General features: G+C 46.7%; 1 protein-coding gene across 6 annotated transcripts in view; it reads right to left on the bottom strand.

Moving 5' to 3' along the window:
• The window catches only part of DIS3L2 (DIS3 like 3'-5' exoribonuclease 2), a 362,160-nt gene that overhangs the window by 80,587 nt on the left and 264,727 nt on the right, over window positions 1–16,846 (bottom strand). For all 6 annotated transcript variants that reach the window (XM_021074517.1, XM_021074521.1, XM_021074518.1 and 3 more), the window contains 1 exon segment: window positions 14,901–15,008. In XM_021074517.1, the coding sequence (XP_020930176.1) occupies window positions 14,901–15,008 (108 nt within the window).

The following is a 16,846-nucleotide window of genomic DNA, read 5'->3' as shown; positions in this document are numbered from 1 at the left end:
CAGTTAGTTTGAGCTACTTTTTTTTTCCCTCTGGGGCACCTCTGCTCCTTTAGCTCATTTCCTTACCGGTCAGTGACAGCACACATGGAAGCCACCAAATCTGAGACTGTATCACTCATGAGAAGCTCCCCACAGCTTTCTCACCCTACTTCAGCCTCCCCTCCCCTAATGCCTGCATTCCAGAAAAATCTGCACCTTCTCTCTCTCTTATGGCTACACCCACGGCATGTGGAAGTTCTGGGTCAGGGACTGAATCTGAGCTGCAGCTGCAACCTATACCATGGTTCCGGCAATGCCAGGTCCTTATTAACCCACTGCGCGGGGCCAGGGACTGAATCTGTGCTTCCGCGGTGACCCAGTTCTCTGCAGTCTTTGCCCCTGTGCCGCAGCGACAACTCCATGAACCTGCTTTGTGAACATACAAAGGAATGAAGTGGACGCTCTGAAGAGCCGACAAGAACTTTCTGGTCCATTGATGGTTGGGCAGCAGGACCTATTCGGCTTTAAAACAATCTAGTGATTGGAATTCCCTGGGGCTCAGTGGGTTAAGGATCTGGTTTGTCACTGCAGTGGCTCAGGTTGCTGCTGTGGCGTCGGTTCGATCCCCGGCCTCAGAACGTCCTCATGCTGCGGGGGCAACCAAAAAAAAAAAAAAAAAATCAGGGATTCTGGGAATCATACCTAACACATGGACTAAAAAATTTCTTCGGCCAGGAAAGCACACAGTGGGAGCAGCAAGGATGGCCTTGGCAGCCTTACCCGGAGACGGGCAGCAGGAAGGCAGCGTCCAGGTGGGGCCAGGCGGCGGGGAGCTGTGGGTTCCCAGGGGCAGCGTGCCTTACAGTATGGGAGCAAGGCCTCTCCGGACCCAACACCTCATTAATTTCCAATTTGGAAACTGGGTCCACATCAACGCCCCGTCCATTACCAGGGCCAGTGGCAGAAGACAAAAGGACAAAGAGTTTTTCATGGAAACAGTAAAAAAGCCACGAGGAGCTTCATAAACAGAACCTTTCAAAGAAGAATCCTGCCCTTCCTCTTCCCTTGTTTAATCACAGGATTTGGGTCAAGCCCTTTCTGCAGGCGGCGAGTTTCCTGCATATACCCTAGGACACGCTTGTCTAGAAAGTCAGATTAAATACTGTGCCAACACCGACTAAAGACACCCGGCTCGGAAAAATAAACCTGGTTAGAACGGAGCAAACACGGTCCACCCCAGAACCCGGTCCCAGGTGGACACTGGGACCTCCTCTGCCAAGGCAGGACAGGAAACCGTGTGGCAGTGCAGAGCGCCTGGCCCTGCTCGGTGGCAGAGCTCTCACACCCACGGCCTTTTAAAACCTCTCCAACACGTCTGCGAGAACTGCATTATTCAGCCCATCGGACAGGAAGCAAAGAGGTTGGCTATTTGAGAAGAGTCATGCAAACTCCTAAGTGGTAGGCAGGATCAGAGCTACCTCTAAGGATTTAAGACTCCAAATCTAGTGTTATTTTTTTTTATGTTTCAGCTGAAGGTTACGAAATAGACAGAGATAGACAGTGAAGTAAAGAAGATAAAATACTATCAACTTTCTATATTTAATAGATACAAAGTCATTTCCATTCAAATGTATTTCAACATTTATCTTCTAAAAAATGGCAGTGCCTCGTTCCTCATTAAGGAATCTCTGGCTCAAAAACCTGCTAATGGGGTTAATTTGTAATTTTAAGTAATTAGATGTAAAATCACTTGTGCAGCAGCTCTGGGCTTCTGTGTATCAAATGTTTGGTTCAAAAAACTTATTTATAAAATAGAAACAGACTCACAGACATAGAAAACAAACCTAGGTGACCAAAGGGGGGGAGGGAATAAATCAGGTGTCTGGGATCAATCGGTATAAACTACTGGATGTAAAATGGACAAACGCCAAGGTCCTGCTGTAGAGCACAGGGAGCTATATTCGCTATCTTGCAATAACCAATGATGAAAAATATGAAAAAGTATATATATGTATATATACGTGTATATATTTGTATAACTGAATCATTTTGCTGTACACCAGAAACACACCCAATATTTCAATACAAACAAACAAAAAACGGATCAGGAGGAAAGAAACATTTTTCTGATTGGAACAAAACCAGGCTGTTGGGGTGGCCAGGGGTGGGCGTGGTGGATTTCGGCCGCTTCTCATAGCTGTGAACACGGGGCCACACTCCGCGGGTGGGGAGGGCACAGTGGTGAAAGAAGTTGAAGGTGCCAAGTGGAACGTGTCTGAGAGGGGACTGGGCAGAAAGAGCGGAGCCTGAAGACACCTAGGAGAGCCCAGGGCGGCCTGTCTGCGAGGCTAAGGCGCTGGTGACTGCAGGGGGCACAGGCAGTGTCGGGGGCGGAGTGTGTGGGGCTGGTGAGCAGTGAGCAGGGGTCTCCTGCTGGGCAAGGAGAAAGTGAATTTTCACACACTGAGTGAGGTACGGGGAAGCCATTCTGGCTGCTACATGATTTAACTTGAACTCTACAGTGACCTGAGTGGCCTGTTTAGTGGCCTACGGAACGTGTTGCACATCTGCCTTTACCAAGACGGAAAAGGATGCCTTCATTAAATCAAAAGTAGGGGATGTCATCACGCACAGAGAAGCCTTAATGGAATTTACCCGGCGAGCCTTAGAAGGACAGCAACCAGGCTATCAGTTTCCTGAACTCAGAAGTATCTATGATGAAAAAAGCAGTCCCACAGAACTGCCTGGCCCTTGTTATTTTAACAGCCACTTATGCTATAAGCTATACTAAGAGCTGCTTTTTAATACCTGACGGATCTTCTAATGTGACTCCCATGACGTAAAAGAAAAAAAAATCAAATCTCTCTAAATGATTCCCTTCCCGGTTTAGGGGAAATATGGCGAAAAGGGTTTGGTTCAGGGGGCTCTTGGTTCAAGTCTCTGCTAATGATGTTGCGAAGTCGCTGTTAACCGGGCCTCTCCTATACCTGCTGGGAGAAGGCTCCTCGAGCCTCGAGCGAGGGCCAGACACTATTCGGGCCCTAAAACATATCTAGCTTCAGCAGCAAAAGGGCTTCACTCCTCTAACTAGGGAGACTACAAGGCCCATTCTCAGGAGGAAGGCGGGACAGAAGAATGACCTTTGGCCCTGGAGCTCTCAAAAATGAAGAGTGAAATACCTCGGTGGTGGGGTTACTGCGTAAGCAGATAGGGTAGGGGGGCCCTGGAGGAAAAGAACCAGACCTAACTTTCTTAACCTAAGAGAAACCATCTTGGGCCTGAGCCATTCTGTCACCCGAGCCTGGCCACAATGCTTGCCCCTGCAGAAGAAGAGGTCTCAGCAGCCGATTTTAAGCAAACAAAAGAAGGTAAAAACCAGGCCAGGGAGCGAACTTAATTAGATCAGAGACAATATATCAGCTGTAAAGACTCCCAGTTCAAAAAAAAATGTAATTGCAATGTATACATCTAAGGATAACCTGACCCCCTTGCTGTACAGTGGGAAATAAAAAAAAAAGAAAAAAAGAAAAAAAAAGATTACTGCTAATCACAAAAAAAAAAAAAAAGACTCAAAGTTCAGTTTCAAAGGTGAGTACCCTAAGCGCATTCTTGAGCTGCTCTGCACAATTCAACCCCCCTCGAGGGCTCCTCTACCAGATGAACTGGAACCTAAGGAATGACGTTGCCCTTTTCTGACCCTCGTGACTTCAATCAACTAGAACCTGGGCTCTGTCAACCTTGGCCCCAGTTCTGTGCTGAATTCTCCTTTGCTGAAGCCCCTTTACGAGTATGCATGAACCCTTGGCTTCAAACGACCCCAATTTTGCTGTTCAGGGAGACACTGTTTTGGGAAAGATCCCTGGTGTTCTCCTTACTTGCTGCAAGTAATAAATCTTTCCTTCTCCTGCTCTTTGGCTTGGTTGAGTCTTTTGGCTCAACACCCACCAAGAGGCAAACCCGGTTTTTGGGTCACAGGCCTACCAGTGACCAAAGAGAGCTGAGGAGGGCGCATGGACAACAGAAGACCATGTGTTTGCCAGCTATTTTAGTTCGTAAGGCAGTTTACTCATGTGCTAGAATTTTCTGGAAGGTTTATTTGTGTAGCATCAACTGTGTTCTCTTCTACTGTTTCAGGTCACCTGCCATCATCAGCCTAGTCTTCCTAGAAAGGAATAAATTTTCTCCCACCCTTCTAGGTTCTTCCGGCTAGTCTAACAAGTAAATCGTCATGAGACAGATTAACAGGAGAAAATCAAATAAAGTTTAATAACATGTACACATGGGAGGGACCCAGGAGAGCTGGGTAGCTCACTAATATGGCTGAAAACTTCACCTTAACTACCATCCTCAGCCACAGACAAAAGAGGATGTTGGGGGTAGTGGTTTAGGACTTGGAAGGGGAGAAAGGAAATTCGCCTAAACATGGAAAAACAGGAGTTCCCATGGCTCAGTGGTAACGAGCCTGACTAGTATCCATGAGGCTGGGGGTTCGATTCCTGGCCCTTCTCAGTGGGTTAAGCATCTGGCGTGGCTGTGACGTAGGCCAGCAGCTGTAGCTCCAATTCAACCCCTAGCCTGGGCGCATCCATGTGCCAAGGGTGCGGTGTTTTAAAAAAAAAAAAAAAAAGAATGGAAAAACAAATGTTTCCTGGGCCAGGTAGAGACAATGGGACACAGAGTGGAATTTTAACAAACAGATTTTGCCAGGGTCCCTGTCTACTATATCCAGGTCACACTAGTTACCTATGGCAACAGCTCCCTTCCTTCCAGAAACAGGTCCTCTGTCCACATTCTTTAGACAGTCAGATGGAAGGTCAAAGTTTCTTCCTGCGTCTTGACTGTTTTCAGCTTGAAATAAGCAAAGGGACGCTTTGAGGTGGCAAAGTGTGCTCCCTCCACCATCTCGGCCTGGAGGTGGCCGGCTAACTGCTAAGCCTGAGGGCACGGAGACAAGGAAACGTCCTCAAGGGTCTGCCTTGCAAACCTAGGGAACGGCAGATGGGCCTGAAGGCCCAGACGGGGTTAGGAGACAGGAACTCCATTCCTGAGACGGGTCGCGGGCCCAGCCTGAGCCGTCTTTGGGAGGTGTCCCCTTTCCTGCAGACCGGCCCAGGAAAGACACGATCACAGATTTCTAGCGCCAGTGAGGTTAACTCAGCCCCAGCCTTTTCACAAGACCAACCCGAGTCATCTCCCACAAGAGAGGTCCATCCTCCTCCTAAAGCCCCCTACACAGAAGCATGTCGTTTATTACCGTCAGGGCCCAGGTCCTTACATTTAAGTCAAATCTGTGATAAATAACATCAAACTGCAGGAGAAAAGCTGACTAAATCCCCCCTTTTCTTCTTCCTTTTTAGGGCCATACTCAGGGCATATCGAGGTTCCCAGGCTAACGGTCAAATTGGAGCCACAGCTGCTGGCCTATGCCAGAGCCACAGCAACTCAGGATCTAAGCTGCGTCTGCGACCTACACCACAGCTCACGGCAGTGCTGGATCCTTAACCCACTGAGTGAGGCCAGGGATCGAACCTGCAACCTCACGGTTCCTAGTCAGATTCGTTTCCACTGTGCCACGACAGGAACTCCTAAAAATCATTTTTAATTCTTTGCAAGATAGTCTGATAAATGAGAACTATCTTGTTTTTTATTCCCTGAAAATAATTTATTTTGAATTTTTATTTTAATCCCAAGGATTCCCAGCAAAATCCGTGCTCCGGATCTAGTCTGCTGTAACCTTGAGGCAACCTTAGGTAAGCCTCTAGTTGCCAGGGACCTTCATTAGCAAACAGGGACCCAAAGCGCACAGCAGTCCTTCCTCTGCTCCCAGGCTGTCTCTACAGGTCCGAAATAAAGCAATTCTGCTCCTCTCTGCTAAGAACTAACGATGAATATTCTGGGAACTTTCCCATTATTTTCAGAATCAGCCTTTGAAGCTGCTGTCTCTCGCTGGAGCCGCTTGGGCAAGATCGCCACTGCAGTCAGTGCCTGGGGATGAAGCACGAAACCCAGTGCCGTGTCTCCTCGCCGTGACCTGCAGCCCCAGTCACACGAGCCCGCCCGGGAGCCCGGTCTGTGGGTTTCTGCTGCAGATACTGTGATGGCCCGGGAGGAGCACACCGTTTTACTTTTCAAGGTTCGTGGCATGTCCACGGGTGGGCAGCTGGCGTGGCAGCGGCAGGGTGGGCATGGAAGGCAGTGGGGGGAGATGCCCCGTGGAGGGCCCGGCCCGCGGAAGCAGGTGCCCTTTCCTGGCGTGAGCTGTGTGAGTGAGGCCTCCTCCACCCTGGATGCAGCTCAGGAGGGCTGAGGGGGCTGCTGGGCTACACACGCCTCGCCAAGGGGGGCACCGCTCTAGGAAAGCAGGCGAGAGACAGAACTGTGAAGACAGATGTGCAATTTGCTTTACGAAATCATTTTCGAGCCTTCTGGGGCAGGTGGCCCTGGGCTGTGGGGGAGGGGGCGGAGGCGATTTAAAAAATTAAGAGAGGGCTCTGCTTACAAGGGTGGTAAGATCAGTCGGACATGAGCTCTGTGCACAAGTGGCAGTGAAGTACAGACGACAGGTGCTGCGGCGGTGGCAGGGGCGGAGGGGAAGCGGGGTTCTGACAGGGAGGGAGGGGATCCTCCCATCGGAGCATCTTCTCAGACAGGCCACGGTGCCCCCTCCCCAGATTTCGGTGGGGATACCATGCTTCACTCTCCCCAGGCTGGTCCTCTCCTCCCAGTGGGAGCTAATCTCCGAGCTGGGGTTTGGGGCCTGACTTCCCACGTCCTCTGTGCCCTCTTTTTCTCTTTTGTCTTTTCTAGGGCCGCACCTTGGCATATGGAGGTTCCCAGGCTAGGGCTCGAATCGGAGCTGCAGCTGCCGGCCTACACCACAGCCACAGCAGTGCCAGATCCTTAACCCACTGAGCAAGGCCAGGGATCAAATTCGAATCCTCATGCATACTAGTTGGGTTTGTCACCTGCTGAGCTGCAATGGGAACTGCCTCCTTTGTGACTTGATTCCAAAAATCTGTCCGTTCCTTCCTCATCTTCCACATCGCCTTTTCTATCTGCCTTCCCACGCAGCTCACAAACATACAGCAATATATCTCCCCTGTTTATCAAAAAAAAAAAAACGGGAAAAATATCTCAAAGTATGAGCTCCTGTTGTGGCGCAGAGGAAATGAATCTGACTAGCGACCATGAGGTTGCAGGTTTGATTCCTGGCCTCGCTCAGTGGGTTAAGGATCCGGTGTTGCCGTGAGCTATGGTGTAGGTCACAGACACGGCTTCGATCCTGTGTTACTGTGGCTGTGGCGCAGGCTGGCAGCTGTAGCTCGGGTTAGACCCCTAGCCTGGGAACCCCCATACGCCATATGCTATGGGTGCAGCCCTAAAAAGCAAAAAAAAAACAAAAAACAAAAAACAAAAAACACAAAAACAAAAAAAACCCCAAAACCCCTCAAAATAATTCTTATTTTCAGTATGATGGTAATATGCATTCATTGTAGAAACCTTTAAAAAACACAGGTGGAAAAAGGAGAAGGGAAAAAAACTATAAATCCACCATCAGGAATTAACTACTATTTCTATTTTGGTGCATATTAAATTCCTGTATTTTCAATACCTTGTGTAGTTTCTGAACAGAGCAAATATTCAATGAATATTTACTAAATGAATGAATGAAGGACAGATAAAGCTTCACAGAAGTGGCATTTCAGCCGAAGCTCAGAGGATCGGTAGGATTCGTATCACTAGGGACGAAGGGAAGGACATTCTAGGAAGTGGGAAAAGCACAGGCAAAGTCTCAGGAGTGTAGCAATTGCCTATTAGGCCAAACGAACCCCTCGGTGGTGACAGGAGAGGCTGGGGTGCTGAAAGATGAGTGGCAGAGGGTCACACCGTGGGGGAGGGGCTGGCGGAGGTCTTTGCATGTCCTGCTCTGGAGATGAGACATTTGTGGCTAATCATCACCCGCTGTCAGCTGTGAGAGGACACTACTGGGTAATAGGGTAACAGGACCAGATTCGGCTTCCAGAAAGTCATCTAACACCACTGGGGAACTAGAATGAAGAGGCCGTGAACAGTCTCTCCCAAACATACCGCGGAAGGATGGCAAGGACCCGGGAGGGGACAGTGACTGTGGTAACAGCAGAGAGAGGACTGATGAGCGCCACTTTGCAAAAGCAGAGCTTAACATGTAAAACTGCTAGCATGTGGCGGATGCGATACAGGCCAGAGACAGAGAGTCTGAGAGGCTCAGAGGATGCTGAGGCCATTGAAAGATCACAGGGCTTAAACTCAGGTTGGAATCGGAGCGTGTTTCGCTGCCTGAAGAGAGAGGTAAGGGGGACTCTGAAGGGGGGACTTTAGCAGACCCAGCCAGCTGGTGTCTCTGCTTTCTAAGAAGGACAACTGAAAGGCACTGGAAGAATGGTGGACCTTGAAGGAAAGGGGACTGGAAGGCAAAGGTGGAGGCTGGAACCACTGCAGTGACAACACCAGATCCTTAACCTGCTGCACCACCAGGGAACTCCTCCTTTTGAGCATCTTGACTGTGAGTAAGAGAGACTTACCTGACACTACATCTCAGGACTAACCGACCAGGGCCACCCCTGCTCCATGTGGCCTCTCGTTCTGGGTAGGATGTCTGAATGACCACAGTACAAGGAGTGTGGTTAGTGTCTTGGCCATGACTGCCCCAGGTCCAAATGCTCACACTTCCTCTTTGGCTCGGTTTGCTAGAGGCCCTGCGTCCCCTCCTGGACCCTGGGCCTTCTTCACACCTGCTCTCCAGTCCCCTTGTGCCAGAGGCTTGGTCACTAGATGCTGCCTCCAGCGGAAACCCTAAAGACCAGTTGGGTTTTCAGAGTCTGCCTCTTTCTAAGTGCTACTTTTATGACCCTCATATTTTAGAAACTCATTAGATCAGGCAGCTTTTTATTTTTTGGGTCTGACTCTGGCAGGCTTAATTCAGATTCAAAGTTCTTTTCTGTTGACACAAGTTAGTTTTCTTCTATGGGCTTTTATCTTCTATTTAGTTAAACTTTTGCAAAAATAAGCATTTATAAAAATATGAAAGTCATACATGTTTTCAAAGAACATTAGAAAATACAAAAAAGTAGGAAAAATTATTCACAGTCTTACTACCCCAATGCAGCCACTACTGGCATTCTCTTTTATTTCCCTCTGGTCTTTTTCCATTCACTTCTTCCCCATGCGTGTTCCCACCCCCACCAAAATATGACGACTGGCATCCCGTCCTCACAATTCCTTCTCTGTATTTCAGATAACGTTTGCCTATTGACTCTTAACGAGGAACTTATTATCAGATATTTAGGAGTCACAAAAACCCAATGTAATGTGCACGACTTGTTTTGATTCCAATCTGGACAAATCAGTTGGAGATAATCTGGGAAATTAATGATGGACTGGGTTTTAGATAACACCAAGGCATTCATGTTCATCGTTAGGGGTCTAACGGCATTGTGGCTATGTGTGAAAATGGCCAAATTTTTAAGAGCCACGTTATCTATCTATCTACCCATCCATCCATCCATCCATCCATCCGAATGAAATGACATGATGTCTGGGGTTTGCTTTAAAATACTTTAGCAAAGGAAAAAAATGTTGACAGTAGTTAAATCCAGGAGACAGGGATGGTGGATTCATTGCACTATTTACTTTCATGTATGATTGAAATTTTTAAAAATAAAAAGTAAAAGATTAAAGTACCCATGGTTCAAAGAGTGAAGCAGTTTAAAGCCTTGGTAGGAAGCACAGCAGCCCTCGGGCCCTCTCCCTCCTCTGCCCCTCCCCAAGGGGACACCTGCCACCTCTGAGCAGACTGTCTTCGTATTTACTGTCACAGTGCTGTATCACCTGCTTGATTACTATGCCTTGACGTTTCAGTTCTAGGCATTGTTCATAATGCCTGACTACAGAAGAAGAGAATTTACTTTTCTTTCCACGTGTACTCCCTGCCCTCAAACACACCCACGTAACCATTCCAGGCCCTCGTCCTCCCAATAAAGTTACCATAACTATAAAGACCATGTACATACTCAGTGTTACTTCTCCTTTCTATACAACCTTTTATTTCCACTGAGATTAATAACTGTCTTGTTTCTTGGGTTTTTTTTTTTTTTTTTTTGTCTTTTTAGGGCTGAACCCGCGGCATATGGAGGTTCCCAGGCTAGGGGTCTAATCAGAGCTGTGACCCCCGGCCTACACCACAGCCACAGCAACACAGGATCTAAGCCACATCTGCGACCTACACCACAGCTCACAGCAACACTGGATCCTTAACCCAGTGAGTGAGACCAGGGATCGAACCCACAACCTCATGGTTCCTAGTCAGATTCATTTCTGCTGCGCCATGATGGGAACTCCAATAACTGTCTTGTTTTAATTTGCTTGGCTTTTCTGTCTGTTCAGGTCTTTTGCCCGTGTGTCAATTGGGTTGTTGGTTTTGTCTTGCTGTTGGGTGGTGTCAGTTGTTGAGCTGGTAATTTTGAAACCTGGGCTTTGGGATCCAGATAAAGTTCCTGCGGGTTGTGCACTTCTGGAGGGTGGTAAAACGGTGATATTTTGGTGAGCAGCTGAGATTAATAACTGTCTTGTTTTAATTTGCTTGGCTTTTCCACATACTCTACATTAATCCACCCCAAGCATTCCGCCAATTGTCTAAAACAGTGGTTCTCGAACTATGGTCTATGGACTTTTAGGGGCTCCCTGGGACCCTTGTGGGATCCATGACATCAGAACTATTTTCATGATATTACTAAGGCATTATTCTATCCTGATGGTACAAAAGCACTGGTGGGGAGAGCCACTGATGCTCTGGCATGAATCACGCAACGACAACAAATGGCATGAGCGGTCAGGGGTCTCTTTACCAGCTCACATTCACAGGAAGAAAAGAAGCTGGCTCACCTAAGAATGTTCTTGATGACGCATTGAAAGTTATTCCTTTTATTATGGCGCAACCCTTGGGTATTTGTCCTTTTCCCATAAGCAGCGTGCTGAAGTATAGCAGTTGTCTTGAGGAAAAGCAGATTTAATTTTGAGTTGTGAGCTGAACTGACTGCTTTTTTGACATAACACCATTTCTACTTGAAGGACGAAGTAGCGCACAAATTATGATTACTCGGCACCTCAAGAAAAACAACCAACATTATGTTTTGCCAGTGATAAAATCTGAGCTTTTACAAAAATCAAAATTTTAGAAACTTGTATCTGACACATGATATATGCTTCCTAATCCTTAAAGACTTATCTAGCATTGGTAGTGATATTAATAAATGTAATTTTTTACATCACATTATGAAATGTGTCCACATGCAGAAGATCAGCGTAATAAGCCAACATTCTCTAAACGACTTAAAATTTTTTCCAATTTCCAAAAAATTTTGCTCATTTAAAATTTCTTTTCAATTTCCAAAAAATATTTTGCTCATTTAAAAATCCCAGTTACATTCAAATATTGAAATCATTTAAAAGCGTAAGGGTCAGTTTTCATTTCATTGGTCTTGTAAACCAGAAAAGGAGGAGGACACGTCCTCCCTAAGCCTCAAGGAAGGAGACTAACTCCGCCATTTCATCAGTGTTCTTAATTACTCTTTGGGAATAATTAATAAATGACTTAAATTTTTAAATAAAAGAGCCATTCAAAAAGACCAGTGTGTGTGTGTGTGTGTGTGTGTGTGTATTTTTTTTTTTTTTTTTTGGTCTTTTTAGGGCCGAACCAGCGGCGCATGGAAATTCTCAGGCTAGGGGTCGGATCAGAGCTACAGCTGCCAGCCATGGCAACTCCATATCCAAGCCATGTGTGTGACCTGCACCACAGCTCATGGCAACGCTGGATCCCTAAGGCCAGGAACTGAACCCTCATCCTCATGGTTGCTGCTCAGGTTCGTGACCACCGAGCCACCACGGCGACTCCAGACCAATGGATTTTAATGCAACCTATAAGAAAGTTCAATCGGTAGTTCAGTTGAACTATTATTAGTCTTCTAGAACCCTAACATAACAAAATAACATAGATTGAACTATTAGTCTGCTAGAGCCCTAACATAATAAAATACCCTAACATAACAAAATAAACAACAACTTATTTCTCACAGTTTGGGAGGCTGGGAAGTCCAAGATCCAATGAGTCCAAGATCACACTGTCTCACCAGTTCAGTGTCTGGTGAGAGCTTGCCACCTGAGGCTGCTGTCATTTGCATCTGCAAAGGGCTGGGAACTCTCTTCACCATCATCTAGGCCAAGGGTCAGCAAAGGATGGCCTGTGGGCCGCCTGCCACTTGTTTTAAGTAAATTTCACGGGGACGCAGTCATGCTCATTATTCAATATCGTCTTCTTTTGTGCTACAACAGCAGAGTCAGCAGCTGCGACAGAGACCAAATGCTATAAAGCCAAAGACATTCACCTACGCCACAGGAAAAGTTTGCTGACTTGAGATCTGGGTGATGTTTTCACTTCACTGTGTTGGTTTATTTGTCTTGAATCCCAGGTGTTCCTCCTTCCTGACTTACTCTCTCCTTCTGAAGAAGAAAATCTTCTGGTAGCTTCCCGAGAAACGGCAGGGGAGAGGTACGTTCTTTGGCGAGCTTGCACGTCTGAAGATGTCCTCTCCTCTGCTCTCATCTTATTGCCAGCGTAGCATCACTGTCATGTAGCTTCGAGGGTCATAAGAGAAGAGTCTTAGGTTGTTCCGAGTTCTGGTCTACTGTATGTGACTCTTTTTTTCCTTCTTAGACGCCTACAGGATGTTTTCTTTGTCCTTGGTGTTCTGAAATTTTATGACGATGTGGTTTGGAGCCGATGCGGCTCCATCACTGTGCCGGCCAGTGGGCTCCTGCAGTCTGGAAAGTTACATTCCCCCGGAAAAGGGCCATGTCCCTGGGGGATTTTGTTAATGATTTCTTCTCCCTCTTCCCTCTGGTGTCTGTTTCTGGAAGGTTCACTGAATAGACGTTTGATATCCTGGACGGGGCCTCTACTTTTCTATCTGATTCTGGGACAGCGCCTCAACTTTCTCTTCCCGTCGGAAACTTGAGTCTTCTTCATTTTTCCTAACATGTTTTTAATTTCATGCAGCTAATTTATTAAAAAACAGCTCCTCCCTTCTGCCCCCAATGCTTCTTTTTTAAAGTACTTAGATCTTGTAATACAGGTACTCTCTTTAAAAAAGAAATTCTTTGAGAATATAAAAGAGTTTCTTCTCCTTGCACAGTCTGGTTTGTTCTAGTTGCTTTTCTGTTTGTTTGCTTTGGTTTTCCCATTTCCAGGCTTTCCTCTGGGTTGTCTCTTTATGCAGGCAAGTGAAATACTAAGAGGCTGATTTCAGTGAAATCCTAAAAAGCTCTGCTGGTGCGGGTGGAGCTTAGCCTCTGCAAGCTGCAGTGTAGAGAAATACAGCTGAGCTTTTGGTTGGGAAATCCTTGAGGTTATTATCTTTCAATCTTCTTCACCACTCGGATTCCTCAAAGAAAGATTTTCCTATCTTCTGACTCAAGGGTATAGGCTTGGCTACTAAACTTCTGAGGTTGGCTGGGGAAAAAAAAGCTGGGACTCTTGATGCTCGGTATGCCAGCATTCACTCCACCCCCAAAGGAGCTGCTCCCACAACTGTGTGTGGCGTCCCCTAGCTTAGGCATCCTTTACTTTACCCTGTCCAGAGGGTAAATGTCTGGTCCTCTGCTAAGTTATGGGAGGGGTAGGCTTTTAAAATAAACCTTCAACCAATATAGTTGGCTTCCTGTTCACCCACCTCTCCCCCACTTTACAGAGTTACCTGCTGCTGTCAATTTCTGAATTTTTTTTAGGGTTCTGCTGTGTCAACTGGGTTGTTTCTTGGCTTTCTCTGCGCTTGGCTCAGAATTCGGCTTTCTCAGGACTGCTAAGTCAGTTACCACTCATCCATCTGCTTCCCGGCTTCCAAAATTTTGTTGCTGTTGTCTCCTCTCCCATTCTCTTTGTCCTTGTGGGTTTAGGTCTTTTAAAAAAAATTTCTTCACTGTTGTTTTAGTGAGGTTTTGGGAAGGAATAAAAGTAAATGTGGGTATTTGATCCTCCATCTTTATTTGGAAGCTCTTTATAATTAAATATCTTTTTTTTTAACTTCCATTTAATATTACGGCATAAGCAGTTCCCATGTTCTTACATGATCTGTGTAACAACTTTAGTAATTGTACAACATTCCCCTGGGTCGGTACCATAGCTTTACCTAATCATCACCCTGTTTTCAGAAGGTCAGAGTCGTTTCTGTTGGGGGGGAGGGGACTTGTTCGGGGGCCATCTTTCGTGTATCTGTCTCATTTATTCCCACATTTAGGGAATGGCCGCTGACCTTCTCGTCTGTTCTCAGTCCATGGTTTCATCACCTTGTGCCTCGATTACAGCACTACCTTGTGCAAAGTAAACTCATCTTCAGAGGGCACGGTGATGCAGCACTCATCTTTCTCAAGTGTCCCCTTTCTCTGGACACTTCAGAGGAACCTTAACACCTGCAGTTTGTTGGTGGCACTTGAGGGTCCCCAGGGTTTGATTCCACCTCCCCTACCCAAATTCACCACCCTTTTCCCAAATGTCCTCCTTCGAACAGGGTCTGCTCTCCTAACCAGGCACAGACTGCTCCTCCCACCAATGCCAAGCCACACTCACCTTCATTTACACCTGCCCCTGCACTGAGCCTCCCCCACGTGACGCTGCTTACAGAGTTTCTTCCCTCCCGTGACAGGCTGCAAACTGCTGAGGCTCAGTCTTGCCTCCTAAATGGACTGGCAGCTCTTCTCGAAAGTTCTCCTCTCTGGTGCTGCCCTGCACCGCCTTCCTCCCGCCACCCTGGGGCGCCAGCCCAGTGCCAGGAACACTGGGGGTACCCAGCAGGGACTCAATGAATGGAACGGATATACATGTAAGTTGTTACCTTGCCTCTGGGAGTTAGCGTCCAGATCACAGAGAAGGTCAGCTTGTCGGTCATGGGATTGAGGCTGCACAGCTCCTCACAAAGCAGCCTGGGAAGCATGGGGACCACCTGCAACCAGAGAACAGGTCCGTGAGCATCCTCTTGCAAGCCGACCTAACACTCAGAAGGGCCCAGAGGGTGGAGTTTTGGTGAACAGCTTGAGCTTCCACAGCGAGATGAAGATGGAGGAAGCTCTTTTTCCCCAACATTCTGCAGAAAGGCCACACTACCCGATAATTTTCCAGGAGCCTTTAGGAGAGGCTCCAGTTTCATCCTTCTGCATGTGGCTGTACAGCTTTTCCAACATCATTTGTTAAAGAGATGATTCTTTCCCCATTGTGTACTTTTGGCAGCCTCGTCAAAGATTAGTTAGCCATCTACACATAGGTTTATTTGGGGGCTATCTATTCTGTTCCATTGGTTTATGTGTCTGTTTTTAAGCTAGTACCACGCTGCTTTGATTATGACAACTTTGCAGTATAGTTTGAAAGCAGAAGTGCGATGCCTCCGGTTTTGTGCTTCTTTCTCAAGACTGCTTTGGCTCTTCAGGGTCTTTTGTGGTTCTACATGAATTTTATGAGAGTTTTTTCCTATTTTCGTGAAAACTGCTATTGGAATTTTGATAGAGACTACACTGAATCTACAGACCACTGTGGGTGGCACAGACATTTTAACAACACTAATTCATCCAATCCAAGAGCACAGGGTATCTTCCCACTCATTTGTGTCTCCACCAATTTTTGTTTTCATCAATGTCTGAAAGTTTTCACTGTATAGGTCTTTCACCTCCTTGGTTAAATTCCCAAGTATTTTACTGGGTTTGATGCAACTGTGAGTGGGACTGCTTTCTTAATTTCTATATCGCCTCTCATGTTAGGATGGCTATTATCCAAAAGAGAAGCAATAACAAACGTTGGCAAGGATGTAGAGAAAAGGGAACCCTTGTACCTTATTGGAGGGATTATAAATTGGTACAGCCACAAGGCAAAACAGGATGGAGATTCCTCAAAAAATCAAAAACCAGAACCACCGTGTGATGCAGGAATCCCACTTCTGGGTGTATATCCAGAAGCAACGGGATTGGTACTTTGAAGAGATACCTGCACTCCCATGTTCCCTGCAGCATCATTCACAGTAGCCAAGACATGGAAACAGCCTAAGTGTATTCTGGCAGTTGAATAGCTAAAGACAATGTCACACACAGAGAAATACTATTTAGCCATAAAAGAAGGAAATTCTGCCATGTGAGACGACATGGACGAACCTGGAGGGCCTCACGACAAGTGAAATAAGCCTGGCAGAGAAACACAAATACTGTATGTATCACTTATATGTAGACTCTTTATTAAAAGGGGGGGGGGGCGAGTTCATAGAAGCAGAGAGTAGAAAGGTGGTTGCCAGAGGCTGGGGAAAGGGAGAAATGGGAAGATGGAGGCCAAGCGGTTTTACACACTTCCTGTTATGCGATGAATGAATTCTGAGGACCCGGGGAACAGCATGGTGGTTATTAGAAGGTATTGTACACTTGAAACTGGCCGAGGGAAATCTTAAGCATTCTCACCCCCCGCACGGTAAAGACTGAACCGTGTGAGGCCACGGATGGGCTCATTATCTTGATCGTGGCCATCATTTCGCAGTGTGTGTGTTTATCAATCATATTGTACACTTGAAAAATACAGAGTTATATTTGCCAACGACTCCTCAACAAAGCAGGGGAAAATAAAAGAATCCAAGGGCTGAGTGTTAACTCGTGACAGGGGTCCATCAGAGTAAAAGTGCTGAATCAGTGCTTCGGCAATTGAAGATACTGCAACCGACCAAATCACAGGTTGGAGCATTAGCAGAATAGTCCAGTGAAACATCACTGGTGGGGCGAAGGGGAACTGGATGAAGGAGGTCCAAAGGTA

Source organism: Sus scrofa, chromosome 15, assembly GCF_000003025.6.
Source record: "Sus scrofa isolate TJ Tabasco breed Duroc chromosome 15, Sscrofa11.1, whole genome shotgun sequence".
Classification (NCBI taxonomy): Eukaryota; Metazoa; Chordata; class Mammalia; order Artiodactyla; family Suidae; genus Sus; species Sus scrofa.
This window is presented reverse-complemented; position numbering and strand designations above follow the sequence as displayed.